The sequence below is a fragment of the Camelina sativa genome, chromosome 8 (genome assembly GCF_030686135.1).
Source record: "Camelina sativa cultivar CO46 ecotype springtype chromosome 8, ASM3068613v1".
NCBI classification, from domain to species: Eukaryota; Viridiplantae; Streptophyta; class Magnoliopsida; order Brassicales; family Brassicaceae; genus Camelina; species Camelina sativa.
The window spans coordinates 29,942,301-29,953,242 of record NC_141887.1 but is presented as its reverse complement, the minus strand read 5'-3'; the positions used below and the strand labels follow the sequence as shown (position 1 = coordinate 29,953,242).

The window sequence follows — 10,942 nt, the reverse complement described above, 5'->3', positions numbered from 1 at the left end:
AACAAACAGTAGTAAATTTAAAATATAAAGTTCTGTTAAAATAAAAAGCAAAATTTAAAATGACTTGTAATTTCCCAATACTTCGTTTCACTAAGATTAATTATTTTGGGTAATATGTCAAAGACGTCTACGTCGTGTACGTTCTTAACTTTTCAAAACTAGACAGCCCTCCAAAGGCAAGAAACATGGTCAAAACAAGTTAAAACAAGAGATAAAACAAACATACACACATAGAACTCAAAAGTGGTCTCTTTCTCATCTATCTAAAGTTTTCTCTTTTTCTTTTCTGGTTTCCAATTCAGTTCTGCTTTTTTTTTTTTTTCATGGATCATGATATAGAGAAGAGATTCACAGTAATGATTGATCACAGACGGCTAAACCAATCGGCATCATCACCACTTTTCACTGTGTTTTCGATCACTTTTATAGCTCTGATCTTGGTTACAACGTTGGTTCGAATGTCTAATTTCTCGATGCAACTGCGGAGTGATGATTACTCAGAGGTGAAGATAGAGATCAAAAGAGTGATTCCACACTTACCTCTAAGCTCTGAGAAGGATGGTGAAAGGAAAAATCCGATCAAGCAACAATATGCACAACAAATGATGCAATCTCCTAATCTGAAAACCAAAGAGAAACTCCAAGTTATTGAGATTTTTAGTGGAGATAACTTGTCTGAGAAGTTTCAAAAGAGGGTTATTGAGTTTGTCGGTGATGGATGTGAAGTCAACTTCGTCATGACATGGATATCATCTGCAGAGTTCTTCGGCAAAAGAGAGGTATTAGCTATTGAAAGTGTCTTTAAGTCTCATCCTCGTGGTTGCTTAATGATCCTATCCGCAACCTTGGATTCTCCTCAAGGTTATACAATCTTGAAACCGTTTCTTGATCGTGGTTACAAAGTTATTGCAGTCACACCGGATTTGTCTTTTCTACTCAAAGGAACCGCCGGAGAATCATGGCTCGAGGAAATAAAGACGGGTAAAAGAGACCCCGGGAAGATATCTTTAGCTCAGAATCTCTCAAACCTCATGAGGCTTGCATACTTGTACAAATATGGAGGTGTTTACTTAGACACGGACATGATTGTTCTGAAAAGCTTCAAAGGTCTTAGAAACGTGATTGGAGCACAAACTCTTGATCCTTCGTCGACAAATTGGACAAGACTGAACAACGCGGTACTAATATTCGACAAGAACCATCCTCTCTTACTCAAATTCATCGAAGAATTCGCTAAGACTTTCAATGGAAACATATGGGGATACAATGGACCGTACCTTGTTTCTCGAGTGGCTAGAGCCGTGGAAGGTTCTAGTGGCTATAACTTCACCGTCATGCGACCTTCAGCGTTCTATTCGGTAAACTGGCTCGAGATTAAGAAGTTGTTCAGAGTGGCTAAAACAGAGAAAGATTCGAGATGGGTAAAAGTCAAGCTTCTTCATATGCAGAGGAGTGGCTATGGTTTGCATCTGTGGAATAAGTTTAGCAAGAAGTATGAAATTGAACAGGGAAGTGCCATGTGGAAACTGGTTTCAGAGCACTGCATCTTCTGTGAAATTGGTTCTGCATTATAGTCTTTTGTTTGAATTTGTTCATCACACACACACTGTTGATAACTTCTTGTAAATAAAGAACTTAAAATCCTATTTAAAGCCCAATAAGAGTAAACAAATCGCCATCGATTTAAAGCCCAATATTCTTACGTTGGGCCTATATAAGCCTGCTAGGTTTCACATCAAGAACCCTAGCACTTGTATTCGAAAATTCGATAAGTTGCTTTTCATCTTTGCACTCGCTCATACTTTGCCATAGGAAAATTCGAAATTGGAGGAAATAAAAAGAACCGTGTACTATTGTCCTGGGGAGTCAAATATGACAGATTGGCTGATTGATTAAAATGATAACCATTTTGTCAGCATCCAGTTGTTTTCTACCTGTTTAGGAAGACATATTAGTCTTGTCATAAAACTTGAAGATTAGCACGTGACAAACACCAAAAGGCACCAGCTCGTTACGCTAATCACGTGAGTTTAAACCGAATTTCAAATTTCTTTAACATGGTTAATTTATAGCTAAAATATAGATATATATATCCTTTTTATACATACGAAAAAGGGTTCAATCACACTTGCACACGTCATTAGCGGCTGCTTGATTTAACGGCGGTGGTGACCTCCAGCGGTGATCGGAGCAGGAGGCGGCGGTTTGCATTGATAGCATTTGGCAAAGAGGCCAAAAGTGTCAATTTGTCTTATGAAGTTGGTCATGCTAGCCCATCCGCCAAACCCGAACCCGAGAACTAGGACCCAAACCACCACGAAAGCGTTTATCACGTAGACTGCGACCCAGCTAGGCAAAAAGAACGGTGGTTTCTCCGCCGCGTTCTGCCACATCATCACGTACGTATCAAGAAAAAAACAAATCAATACATCGTATATCTTTGCATGAACCAATCTACTTATTTAATCATCAACGAGAATATATGTTAGAGACATTTATAAACTAGTCAATTGTAATAATGGTCACATTGTATACCATACGGACCTACCTCATTGATTTGGGATTAAATGCAAAAGTATAAGCCAGCTCATAACACTCTACCTATTTTATATCTCAATCTCTCTCTCCTCCAATAATTTTTCCCATTTTTTGGGGGTATCGATCTATTCAAAACTAGTATCTATCTAATGAAATAAATGTATGTCATCCACTGAATTCATAAAATCTACATTATAGCTGAGGAATGGTAAAAATGTAAGCGAGACAGGAATATAGGTAATACCCGGCGGGCAGAGGCGGTGCGGTAGGTGAGCATGTGGGCTAAGGCAGGGATGATGTAAACGGTGAAGCTAACTAGTAAGGCTCCAACTGCCGAGTTTATTGGCCCAAAAAACGGAAAAATGATGGCTAAGAACCATATCGGTACCACCACCGGTAGCCTCACCAGCGCTCTTAGGCATATGCTCTTCGTGTGGTGCATTCCGATCGCTTTTTCCCATACGAAGTACAATGGCGTACACGCAAACCCGAATGTTATGAACTGTATACAAGAAAAAAAACATTCATTAAGTACTTATAAACATTTTCATTTATAAAAATGTTATAATCAATTTTAATCAAATGGTTAACGCATTGGTCCATCCATGTAACCTATATATAATAAGATGATTCGTTATATATAGTATTAATTTCATTGCGAAAGAGAATAATGTTCTTGGGATGGACCGGTATCGTATAGTATATGAAAGCATGTCCTTGGACAAACCATTAATGCATATTGTGGACGGATCATGTTACATATGTATTAAGTTACGATAGGAACCTGATGGATGAGCATGAGGATGACGGCGGCATCACGGAAACGCGTTTTAGGGAGGAGAGAGAAAGCGTTTGAGTGGTTGAGAAGCTGGTCGCCGAAAGCCCAGTAGACGGCGGAGGCTGACGGAAGCGTTAACGTGAAGACGTACAGGGTCGCCATCAAGTAGATGCTCTTAAACTTCCTTGGTTTCCACATCGCATGCATTATTTCCCTGCAATTTTTAATTTTCTAAAAAATTTAAAACTAAAGAATACCATGTTAAAGGAAAATGGCATAAAAGTCTTAAATGTTGGATCCATGGGTCCGGCCAGAGATTGGCCGTCCGGTCCAACCACTGTGGTTACGTAACGTATAGATAAGATTTCCAATGATCGTAAAAATATTTTATAAAAAAGAACTTTTCTTTTTTAGTAGTGTATACTAGCTACTACTAGCTAGTGTGTTAAAAAGGTAAATAGAATTTTTCTGGTAAATTTGTCTTTATTTATTTCGTAATAATGATTTTGTCTGTTTGTGCGTTTAGTACAGAACCTAAAGCAACCGGCAAAAGCTGCATATATAGAAGCTAAAAGAGATGAGTATTTTTAAAAGAAGAAATATGATCTTCAGAGTAATTACTATTTATAAAAAAAATATTTGCAAAAAAACAATGGTGTATGTGAAAAAATAAATTATAGAATGCTTTATTCAATTATATTTTAGGAATGCATCACTATTAACAACCTAGATAGACTTTTTAGTTTCTTTAATTTCTTTTTTGGCCAATTAGACAATGCATGAGAAAATTAATAAAAAGACTTACACGGTCACAGCGTGTCCACCGAAGGTATAGAGGATGTTGGTGGCACCGGTAAAGTACAACACAAGCTTGGTCGGACCGGAATGTGTCACACCTTCCGCCTACAAAACCAACAGATCTCACACCCGGTTTAAGCCTCTATTGTTTCATTGTTTTCCAAATTGGAAAAAGCGAGTTGATAGATGACATACCTGGCCATGGAGAAAAGCAGCGATGGTAAGGTACCAAGCAGTGTAGGTGGTCATGGCAAGGCCGAGGAAAGACCAAATACGGTAATTGTGGAAAGATGGTATGAAAACCGTAGTGGCACAACAAGCACCAAATATGTAAGTCCATGTCCTCTTGTCTAACCTATCGTTTATGTAATATATATTGCTGCACCACCACATCAAATTATGTTATATGGCTTTAAAAAAATTATTTGTCCCCTTTAGATTATAAATTTAAAAGATTGAAAAGAAAAAGAAAGTGGTAAAAAAAGGAAGAAGTACCTAGCACAAGCAATGAGCTGGATGACTGATCCGAATAACAAGAAGGTGCAATTAAATGCGAGCCCCGCTGCTTTCCAGTACGGACCCAGCAGTCCATCAAGCACTTCAAACCACTTCCCATTTTTTTTTATGGAAACAAAACATGCAATTCAATTCAGTATATACATACATGGGATTGAAATCAAGTATGTTAAACTAAAATACTATATATAGATAAGGAAGAAATTACTTGAATAACGTGGTTTTTGAAGGATTTGGCCTCTTGTTTCTCCATACGGGCACGATACTCGACGTAAAGAACACTGATGAGATAAGCAGTCCAAGATCCCATTAACCCATAGAATATTTGAAGCAATATTCCTGATAACATTCCCAACTGCGAGAACGAATACGGTAGTGTCAACAGCACTTGTGCCACCTGCATCCATTTTTTTTTTAATACAAACCTTATTATTATTTATTTCAAGAATGTTTTATGAAAAAAAAAAAAAAAACATTTAGGACAAACAGAAAAGAGTAATTTGGTCTTATTATAATAAAGAAACCTTTGTTTTTGTTTATTTATTTATAAAAGTAATTATTAATGTACTTACTTGATTGGATGCACAGCTAAACCAAGCGTCCCAAGCGGACCCGCCATGCCAGAGGAAGCTCTTCATACTGAATCCATCGCCGCCGTGGTCTATAACCTCCTCCGCCGTTGAATCTTCCACTTTTCTAACGGCCAACTCATCCTCCCCGGAGACCACTATCGCCTCCTCCGCTTGTTTCTCACCCGACATTAGCTATCGATTAATATGTTTACACAAAGAAAGTTATGTCTCGAAAAAATATATAAATAATTGAAAAGGTTTTCTTGATTATAAAAGATATCATCTTTTGAAGAAAGAAAAATTTGTCTTTAAGCTCTTACCTATTTTTTTCCTTTTTGTCTGAGAGGAAACACAGAGACTTTAGCTCTGTCTCGTTCTCCAACCTCCGAAGCAAAAGGCAGAGTCTTTAATAAATGATAAAGAGAGCCACAAAGACAGAGAGATAGAGAGATATAGAGTGAAAAGCTCTGGTTCTTTAAGAATGGTGAGTGAGTAGGAGAGTAGTGTAATAACGAAGAAGTCTACTTATTAAAACAAAAATGCTCTGTTTTGAACTTTTAATGCGGCCGCCTTTGTTATAAGTGTATGTTCAGAGAGAGGTAAAAGAAAAAGAGAGAGAGAGAGAGCATAAAAGCAGGAAGTTTTTTCTATTTCTTCTTTCTTTTTACCTGCTTCTATATGATTCCATCATTTGGACTGACTTGTGTATTTAAAAATCGTCTCTTTGCACACTGTTTTAAAAGTTTAGATAAAATTCGAATAAATGTGGTAATCTAATCATCCATGGTTTTGGTTTTGGGAATATGCGGAACTACCAAATACTAACAGTATGGTTTTTACGACCTTTTTAGTAGTAGTTTTTTTGACCGGTCACGTAGTTTTATGAAATTTTAACTTATTGGTTTTTAAGCACTTGTCATATTCAGAGTGTTCACTACACAAAATATTTCTATTATCATATTTTGTTAATCCATACACAAAAATTTTGACACTTTTAAGTGCACATTTCTTTTGTTCTGTTGGTGGTTACTTCTTAGTGCACATAGATATTTCGATAACATATTTTTCAAAAATTTCTTGTTAATTATTCCCTAAAATCAAGAATGAAAAAAACAGAAAAGAAAAGTAGATGGAAGAGATGGGAGTGAAAGTGACAGTGTAATAATATTAGCGTCGGCTTGAGCCGAGCGAACCCATTAAGAAAGTAAACTTCACGCGTTCACAGCAAATATTACGCGCGTCATCAAAGCGTAATCCCTCTGTTCATGTTCCTCTACGCGTGCTTCCACTTATTCTCTGTGGACTCTCCATTTCTGTACCGTCGGATCCTATAATCATTATCATCTTTGCAAACTTATATATCCCTTAACTAATCTTGGATTCGAGCATTGAACTGATTAAAGAATACTACTATGTCTTTTTAAGTGGCAAAAAACTGAAAAAAAAAAAAAAAAAGTTGTAGGATATGTGAGAACATATGATTCAGAGTGTCGTCGTCATGGGTACGAATGTATTATGTATGAAACCATATTTACATAAATTACATTAGGAAGAAGAAAAAAAGAATACTTAAGTTATGGGCTTTTTAGTGCGTTATGAGCAACACAGAATAAGAAATGGACTTTGATGCCTTTGGGTCTTTTCAGATGGACCGAGACTTGAAAGAAGCAGCTTTCCAGTTTGATTTTCTCTTGATTTGATTCTTCGACTCAACGTAGTTCACAATATAAAGCACAAGTACAAAACAAGATTTTATTAATTATCACATTGATTTTTTTCTTTTATGTAAGTTTAGCAATTTTTTTTCTTTTCAATTCTTCTGTACATTGTGGGGAAATTACATATTCATAGTGGTCACCATTTAGAAGAATAGTAAAATTCGAAAATTATTTAGGCGATGAACAAAAAAAAAAAGAGATTGAGAATGGAAAAAAAATCTTGTAGAAGATTATGATATAAAAGTGGGTGGGAGACAAGACAAACGTCTACGGGATATGGTTATGTGAAGTGAGACCATTACATGAGATCGACCGACCAAATTCATATTGTTGGCATATCAATTCATTGAAAGGTATCTATTTCTTCATTATTACTTGCAAAGATTTTATGCATCCCCTTACTCCATAACTTATGCTAATATCTCTCTCTATGAAAAGTTATAATGAATATTGTCCGTTAGATTAGAGTGGGTTAGTTAGTAGTAGTGACTGTTTATAATCACAACAATACAAGTAACATCCAAATATTAAATCAATCAAATGGATGTGATTTTCCTTAACAAGATTCGCACCCAATGCCCTCGGGATGGATGTGTTAGGAGGAATCCACTGCTATTTCTGGTATTAAACAAAAAAAAAAAAAAAAAAAAAAGCTAAAATAAAATTAAACTCATTGAAATTTTAATGGGCCTATTTATTAATTATTGGGCTTGGGCCCAATAACATACAAGGACGAAAACGTTCTTATTTCGTCGTATTGGTTAGGGCACAGATCAAAAACTACAGAAGAAGAAAAGAGAAGTCTCCTTCCTTCCCTTCACTTGGCTCCAGCTTAAAATTCTGCTTTTGGTGTTACTCTTCTTCTTCAGTTAGGTAGTTGCTGCTGTATTTTTGTGCGATAACTTGGTGGGTTCTTCTAGTATATCGAGGTAATAATATCCAAATAGTCTCTCTTACAGAGTGCCCTTAACGTGTTCGATAGAATGCCTCTAAGACACTCTTTTGGCTTGACTTATCTCTGCCGCTTCCTTTTTGCTGACCTTTTGTGTTCATTGCAGTTAACCAATTCATTTATCTTCTGATAGAAGACATGGGAAAAGCTTCTCGGGATAAAAGGGTATGCCTTGATTGAAATTTATTTGGGTATTAGAGCTTAAATACAGCACATTTCTCGGGTGGAGATTACTAAACTCGTGGGTTGGTTTTAATAGTGCATTGACCAATTGTTTGTAGGATATTTACTATCGTAAAGCTAAAGAAGAAGGATGGCGTGCGAGAAGTGCTTTTAAGCTTCTTCAGATTGATGAAGAATTCAACATTTTTGAAGGTGGATCTCTGAATTTTAAGTCTTTTTATTTGTTTGACCCATTTGGAATTACCACGTCAGTGAATTGTCTTACATTAACCCTCATCCACAGTCTCCAAAGTCTGATCTGACGAGATCTTAGTCAAAAACTATTTATTGAATGAATGCAGTACACTTTGCAGCTCAACAATGTGACATATTAAAGAATGACCACTTAAAACTTCCCAACTTTTGTCTTTTGCCTATGTGCAGGAGTGAAGAGGGTTGTAGATTTATGTGCTGCACCTGGTAGCTGGAGTCAGGTCACTTTATTTTATTCACATTGGGAATAATGTGAATTGCCTTAGTTAGTTAGCAGATCTCTTATGTGTGCATTATAACTAGTTAACTACCGCCAACGATTTTGCATAGAAGAAGAGAACAAATGTTCAGAAAAGTCTAAAGCTTGAATTAGAGAGCTATTGAGATTATTAGGGTTTATTTTATCACTGCTGTGATCTCTTTGCACAGGATTGTGATTGGGTTGCAATCTCAGTTAGCTGACAACGTAGCTCGGTTAGTGTACTATAGAGGAAAACAGTAAGAGATAGACATGGGGAAATTGACTTGAGAGAGCAGGGGATGCTCTAGAAAATTCATTTCAAGATTCTTTGGTTGTTTTTTTCTTAGGTTATAGCTTGTTCCTCGATTTTAAGTGGATAAAATTAAGAGAACACGTGTTGAATCTTATCAGTGCACTTAATTTATAGGTCTTGAGTCGTCAATTATATCGTCCTGCGAAGTCTTCCGCTGAGTCAACGTAAGTTTTATACTTCTTAATTTATCACACTCTGTTTCTCCTCTTTAGTTGTCTAATTGTGCTAGTTCAATAATTCACTTGTTGAACTGATTTGTTGCTGCTGTAATACTATGCAGAGAAGGAGATCTTCCTCTTATAGTGGCCATAGATTTGCAGCCTATGGCTCCAATTGAAGGTGTCATCCAGGTTCAAGGGGACATAACTAATGCTCGGACTGCTGAAGTGGTAAAAATTTCTCGACCCCTATCTCATAGAGTTTGACTCTTTTTCTGTGGCTTACTGATTTTCGGTTTTTCTTAAGGTCATTAGACACTTTGATGGCTGCAAAGCGGACCTGGTTGTCTGTGATGGTGCTCCAGATGGTAAAACAGTGTATATAGTGTCTGTTTGGCCGTACAGTTTTTACATGCTATCAATATAACGCCTTTTACAATTTGGTCTGCAGTTACCGGTTTGCATGACATGGATGAATTTGTCCAGTCTCAACTAATTCTAGCGGTAAGTTTCTTGGCCTCTGTTTATAAGAATCGGTGTGTCGTGTTAGAACAAAATTTAGCATTAACCTGAAGCTTATGATGATATGATCATGAATAATAACAAATAACAAACAAGATCTTTTTTGGTCAGGGCTTAACGATTGTAACCCATGTTCTTAAAGAAGGTGGAAAATTTATCGCAAAGATATTCCGCGGGAAAGATACAAGTCTCTTGTACTGTCAAGTAAGTTAAGATGTTGTGCTCATGAATTTAACTGTCAAGTAAGCTTAGATGTTGTGCTCACAATGTTTACTGTTGCTTTTACTGATATAGTTTTATTCCTCTTATTTGTAGCTGAAGTTGTTTTTCCCAACTGTAACTTTTGCGAAACCGAAAAGCAGTCGCAATTCGAGTATAGGTAAAAAGAATACAACTTTCACATGTGCATATATGATTTCCTTACTCAAGGGTTTAGATGTAAATGTTGATTTTCCTTGGAAATTCTGATTGCATTTCATTACTCTGTTTCTATAGAGGCTTTTGCTGTCTGCGAAAATTATGCTCCACCAGAAGGATTTAACCCGGGAGACCTGCACCGTCTCTTGGAGAAAGTCGGCAGCCCTTCAGGTGGAAGCGATCTCGGTAAAAAATCTAATAACTTCACTTTAAAAAATATGAATCTCTTCAAGTTAGACACAACTAACGTGTGCAGTGTTGAGTAGTACACTTTCAAATTACTCTTCCTCAACCTAACGCTCACCTAAAATGCTCTCTTCATGTGAAGTTAACCTTTTTTGGGCAAGACAAAGAAATGTTCTTTAGTATCACGTCAGCTTCAAAAAGAGAATATTTTAATTTTTACTTTTATTTTTTTGATACTTTTCTGAAGATTTTTCTATTTTCTTGGTACTCTGCAGATTGCAGCAGTGGTTGGCTTGAAGGACCCAACAAAGTTTATATACCATTCTTGGCATGTGGTGACTTAACCGGTTACGACTCAGACCGGTCTTACCCACTCCCTAAAGAAGCAGATGGATCTTCATACCAGAGTTTGGACCCGATTCAACCTCCGATCGCACCACCTTATAAACGAGCTCTTGAGCTCAAGAAAGCTTCAGCACAAAGCTTCAACTCTTGAGGTTTGATACAAAATAAAGAAAACTAAACAAACTTTTCATTGGATTCTTTAAAAGCCTGTAGAGTTCAGGGACCTACAATTCCTATAACGCTTAAATGATTGTTATGATGAGCTTTTATGTTTTAAAAAATATACAAGAATCAGAATTTCAAGTTAAATATTGTTACTTTTAACTTTCTCTGCTAGGAAGAAATCAAAATATTGGATCAAAAAAGAAGAAGCTTTTTCAGTCTTATGGTCCTTTGATTTCGACCTCTCTTTTTGAATTCCTAACTGGTCCACTTTGTTTTTTTTTTTTAGTT

The 10,942-nt window shown here is 36.5% G+C and overlaps 3 protein-coding genes across 3 annotated transcripts; 2 read left to right on the top strand and 1 right to left on the bottom strand.

The window, feature by feature from the left end:
* The first annotated feature begins 219 nt into the window (after positions 1 to 219).
* Positions 220 to 1,694, top strand: LOC104768340 (uncharacterized). Its single transcript, XM_010492287.3, has one exon. The coding sequence runs from the start codon at positions 324 to 326 to the stop codon at positions 1,572 to 1,574; it is 1,251 nt and encodes a 416-aa protein (XP_010490589.2). The 5' UTR covers positions 220 to 323; the 3' UTR covers positions 1,575 to 1,694.
* Positions 1,695 to 1,984: 290 nt separating this feature from the next.
* LOC104708968 (auxin transporter-like protein 1) lies at positions 1,985 to 5,882 on the bottom strand. The gene is made up of 9 exons (XM_087461499.1): positions 5,523 to 5,882; positions 5,203 to 5,394; positions 4,839 to 5,027; positions 4,610 to 4,722; positions 4,310 to 4,493; positions 4,122 to 4,219; positions 3,323 to 3,530; positions 2,783 to 3,040; positions 1,985 to 2,384 (listed from the first exon to the last, which is right to left on the bottom strand). The coding sequence occupies exons 2-9, from the start codon at positions 5,389 to 5,391 to the stop codon at positions 2,157 to 2,159; spliced, it is 1,467 nt and encodes a 488-aa protein (XP_087317625.1). The 5' UTR covers positions 5,392 to 5,394; positions 5,523 to 5,882; the 3' UTR covers positions 1,985 to 2,156.
* A 1,794-nt stretch (positions 5,883 to 7,676) lies between these two features.
* LOC104708967 (uncharacterized) lies at positions 7,677 to 10,798 on the top strand. The gene is made up of 12 exons (XM_087463410.1): positions 7,677 to 7,849; positions 7,979 to 8,037; positions 8,154 to 8,247; positions 8,479 to 8,528; positions 8,976 to 9,025; positions 9,142 to 9,250; positions 9,327 to 9,387; positions 9,471 to 9,523; positions 9,653 to 9,745; positions 9,857 to 9,920; positions 10,037 to 10,144; positions 10,420 to 10,798. Exons 2-12 carry the CDS (start codon positions 8,011 to 8,013, stop codon positions 10,638 to 10,640), a joined length of 930 nt encoding a protein of 309 aa, XP_087319536.1. The 5' UTR covers positions 7,677 to 7,849; positions 7,979 to 8,010; the 3' UTR covers positions 10,641 to 10,798.
* The last annotated feature ends 144 nt before the right edge of the window (positions 10,799 to 10,942 follow it).

What these genes read in the sequence shown, in the direction of transcription:
- LOC104768340 (XM_010492287.3), top strand. Translation starts at nt 324, where the DNA reads ATGGATCATGATATAGAGAAGAGATTCACAGTAATGATTGATCACAGA.
- LOC104708968 (XM_087461499.1), bottom strand. Translation starts at nt 5,391, where the DNA reads ATGTCGGGTGAGAAACAAGCGGAGGAGGCGATAGTGGTCTCCGGGGAG. An exon ending in GGTGGACACGCTGTGACCGT is followed by an intron (nt 3,531 to 4,121) that starts GTAAGTCTTTTT and finishes TAAAAATTGCAG; the next exon opens with GGAAATAATGCATGCGATGT. An exon ending in GCACCGCCTCTGCCCGCCGG is followed by an intron (nt 2,385 to 2,782) that starts GTATTACCTATA and finishes ATGATGTGGCAG; the next exon opens with AACGCGGCGGAGAAACCACC.
- LOC104708967 (XM_087463410.1), top strand. Translation starts at nt 8,011, where the DNA reads ATGGGAAAAGCTTCTCGGGATAAAAGG. An exon ending in CAGTCGCAATTCGAGTATAG is followed by an intron (nt 9,921 to 10,036) that starts GTAAAAAGAATA and finishes CTGTTTCTATAG; the next exon opens with AGGCTTTTGCTGTCTGCGAA. An exon ending in TTCAGGTGGAAGCGATCTCG is followed by an intron (nt 10,145 to 10,419) that starts GTAAAAAATCTA and finishes GGTACTCTGCAG; the next exon opens with ATTGCAGCAGTGGTTGGCTT.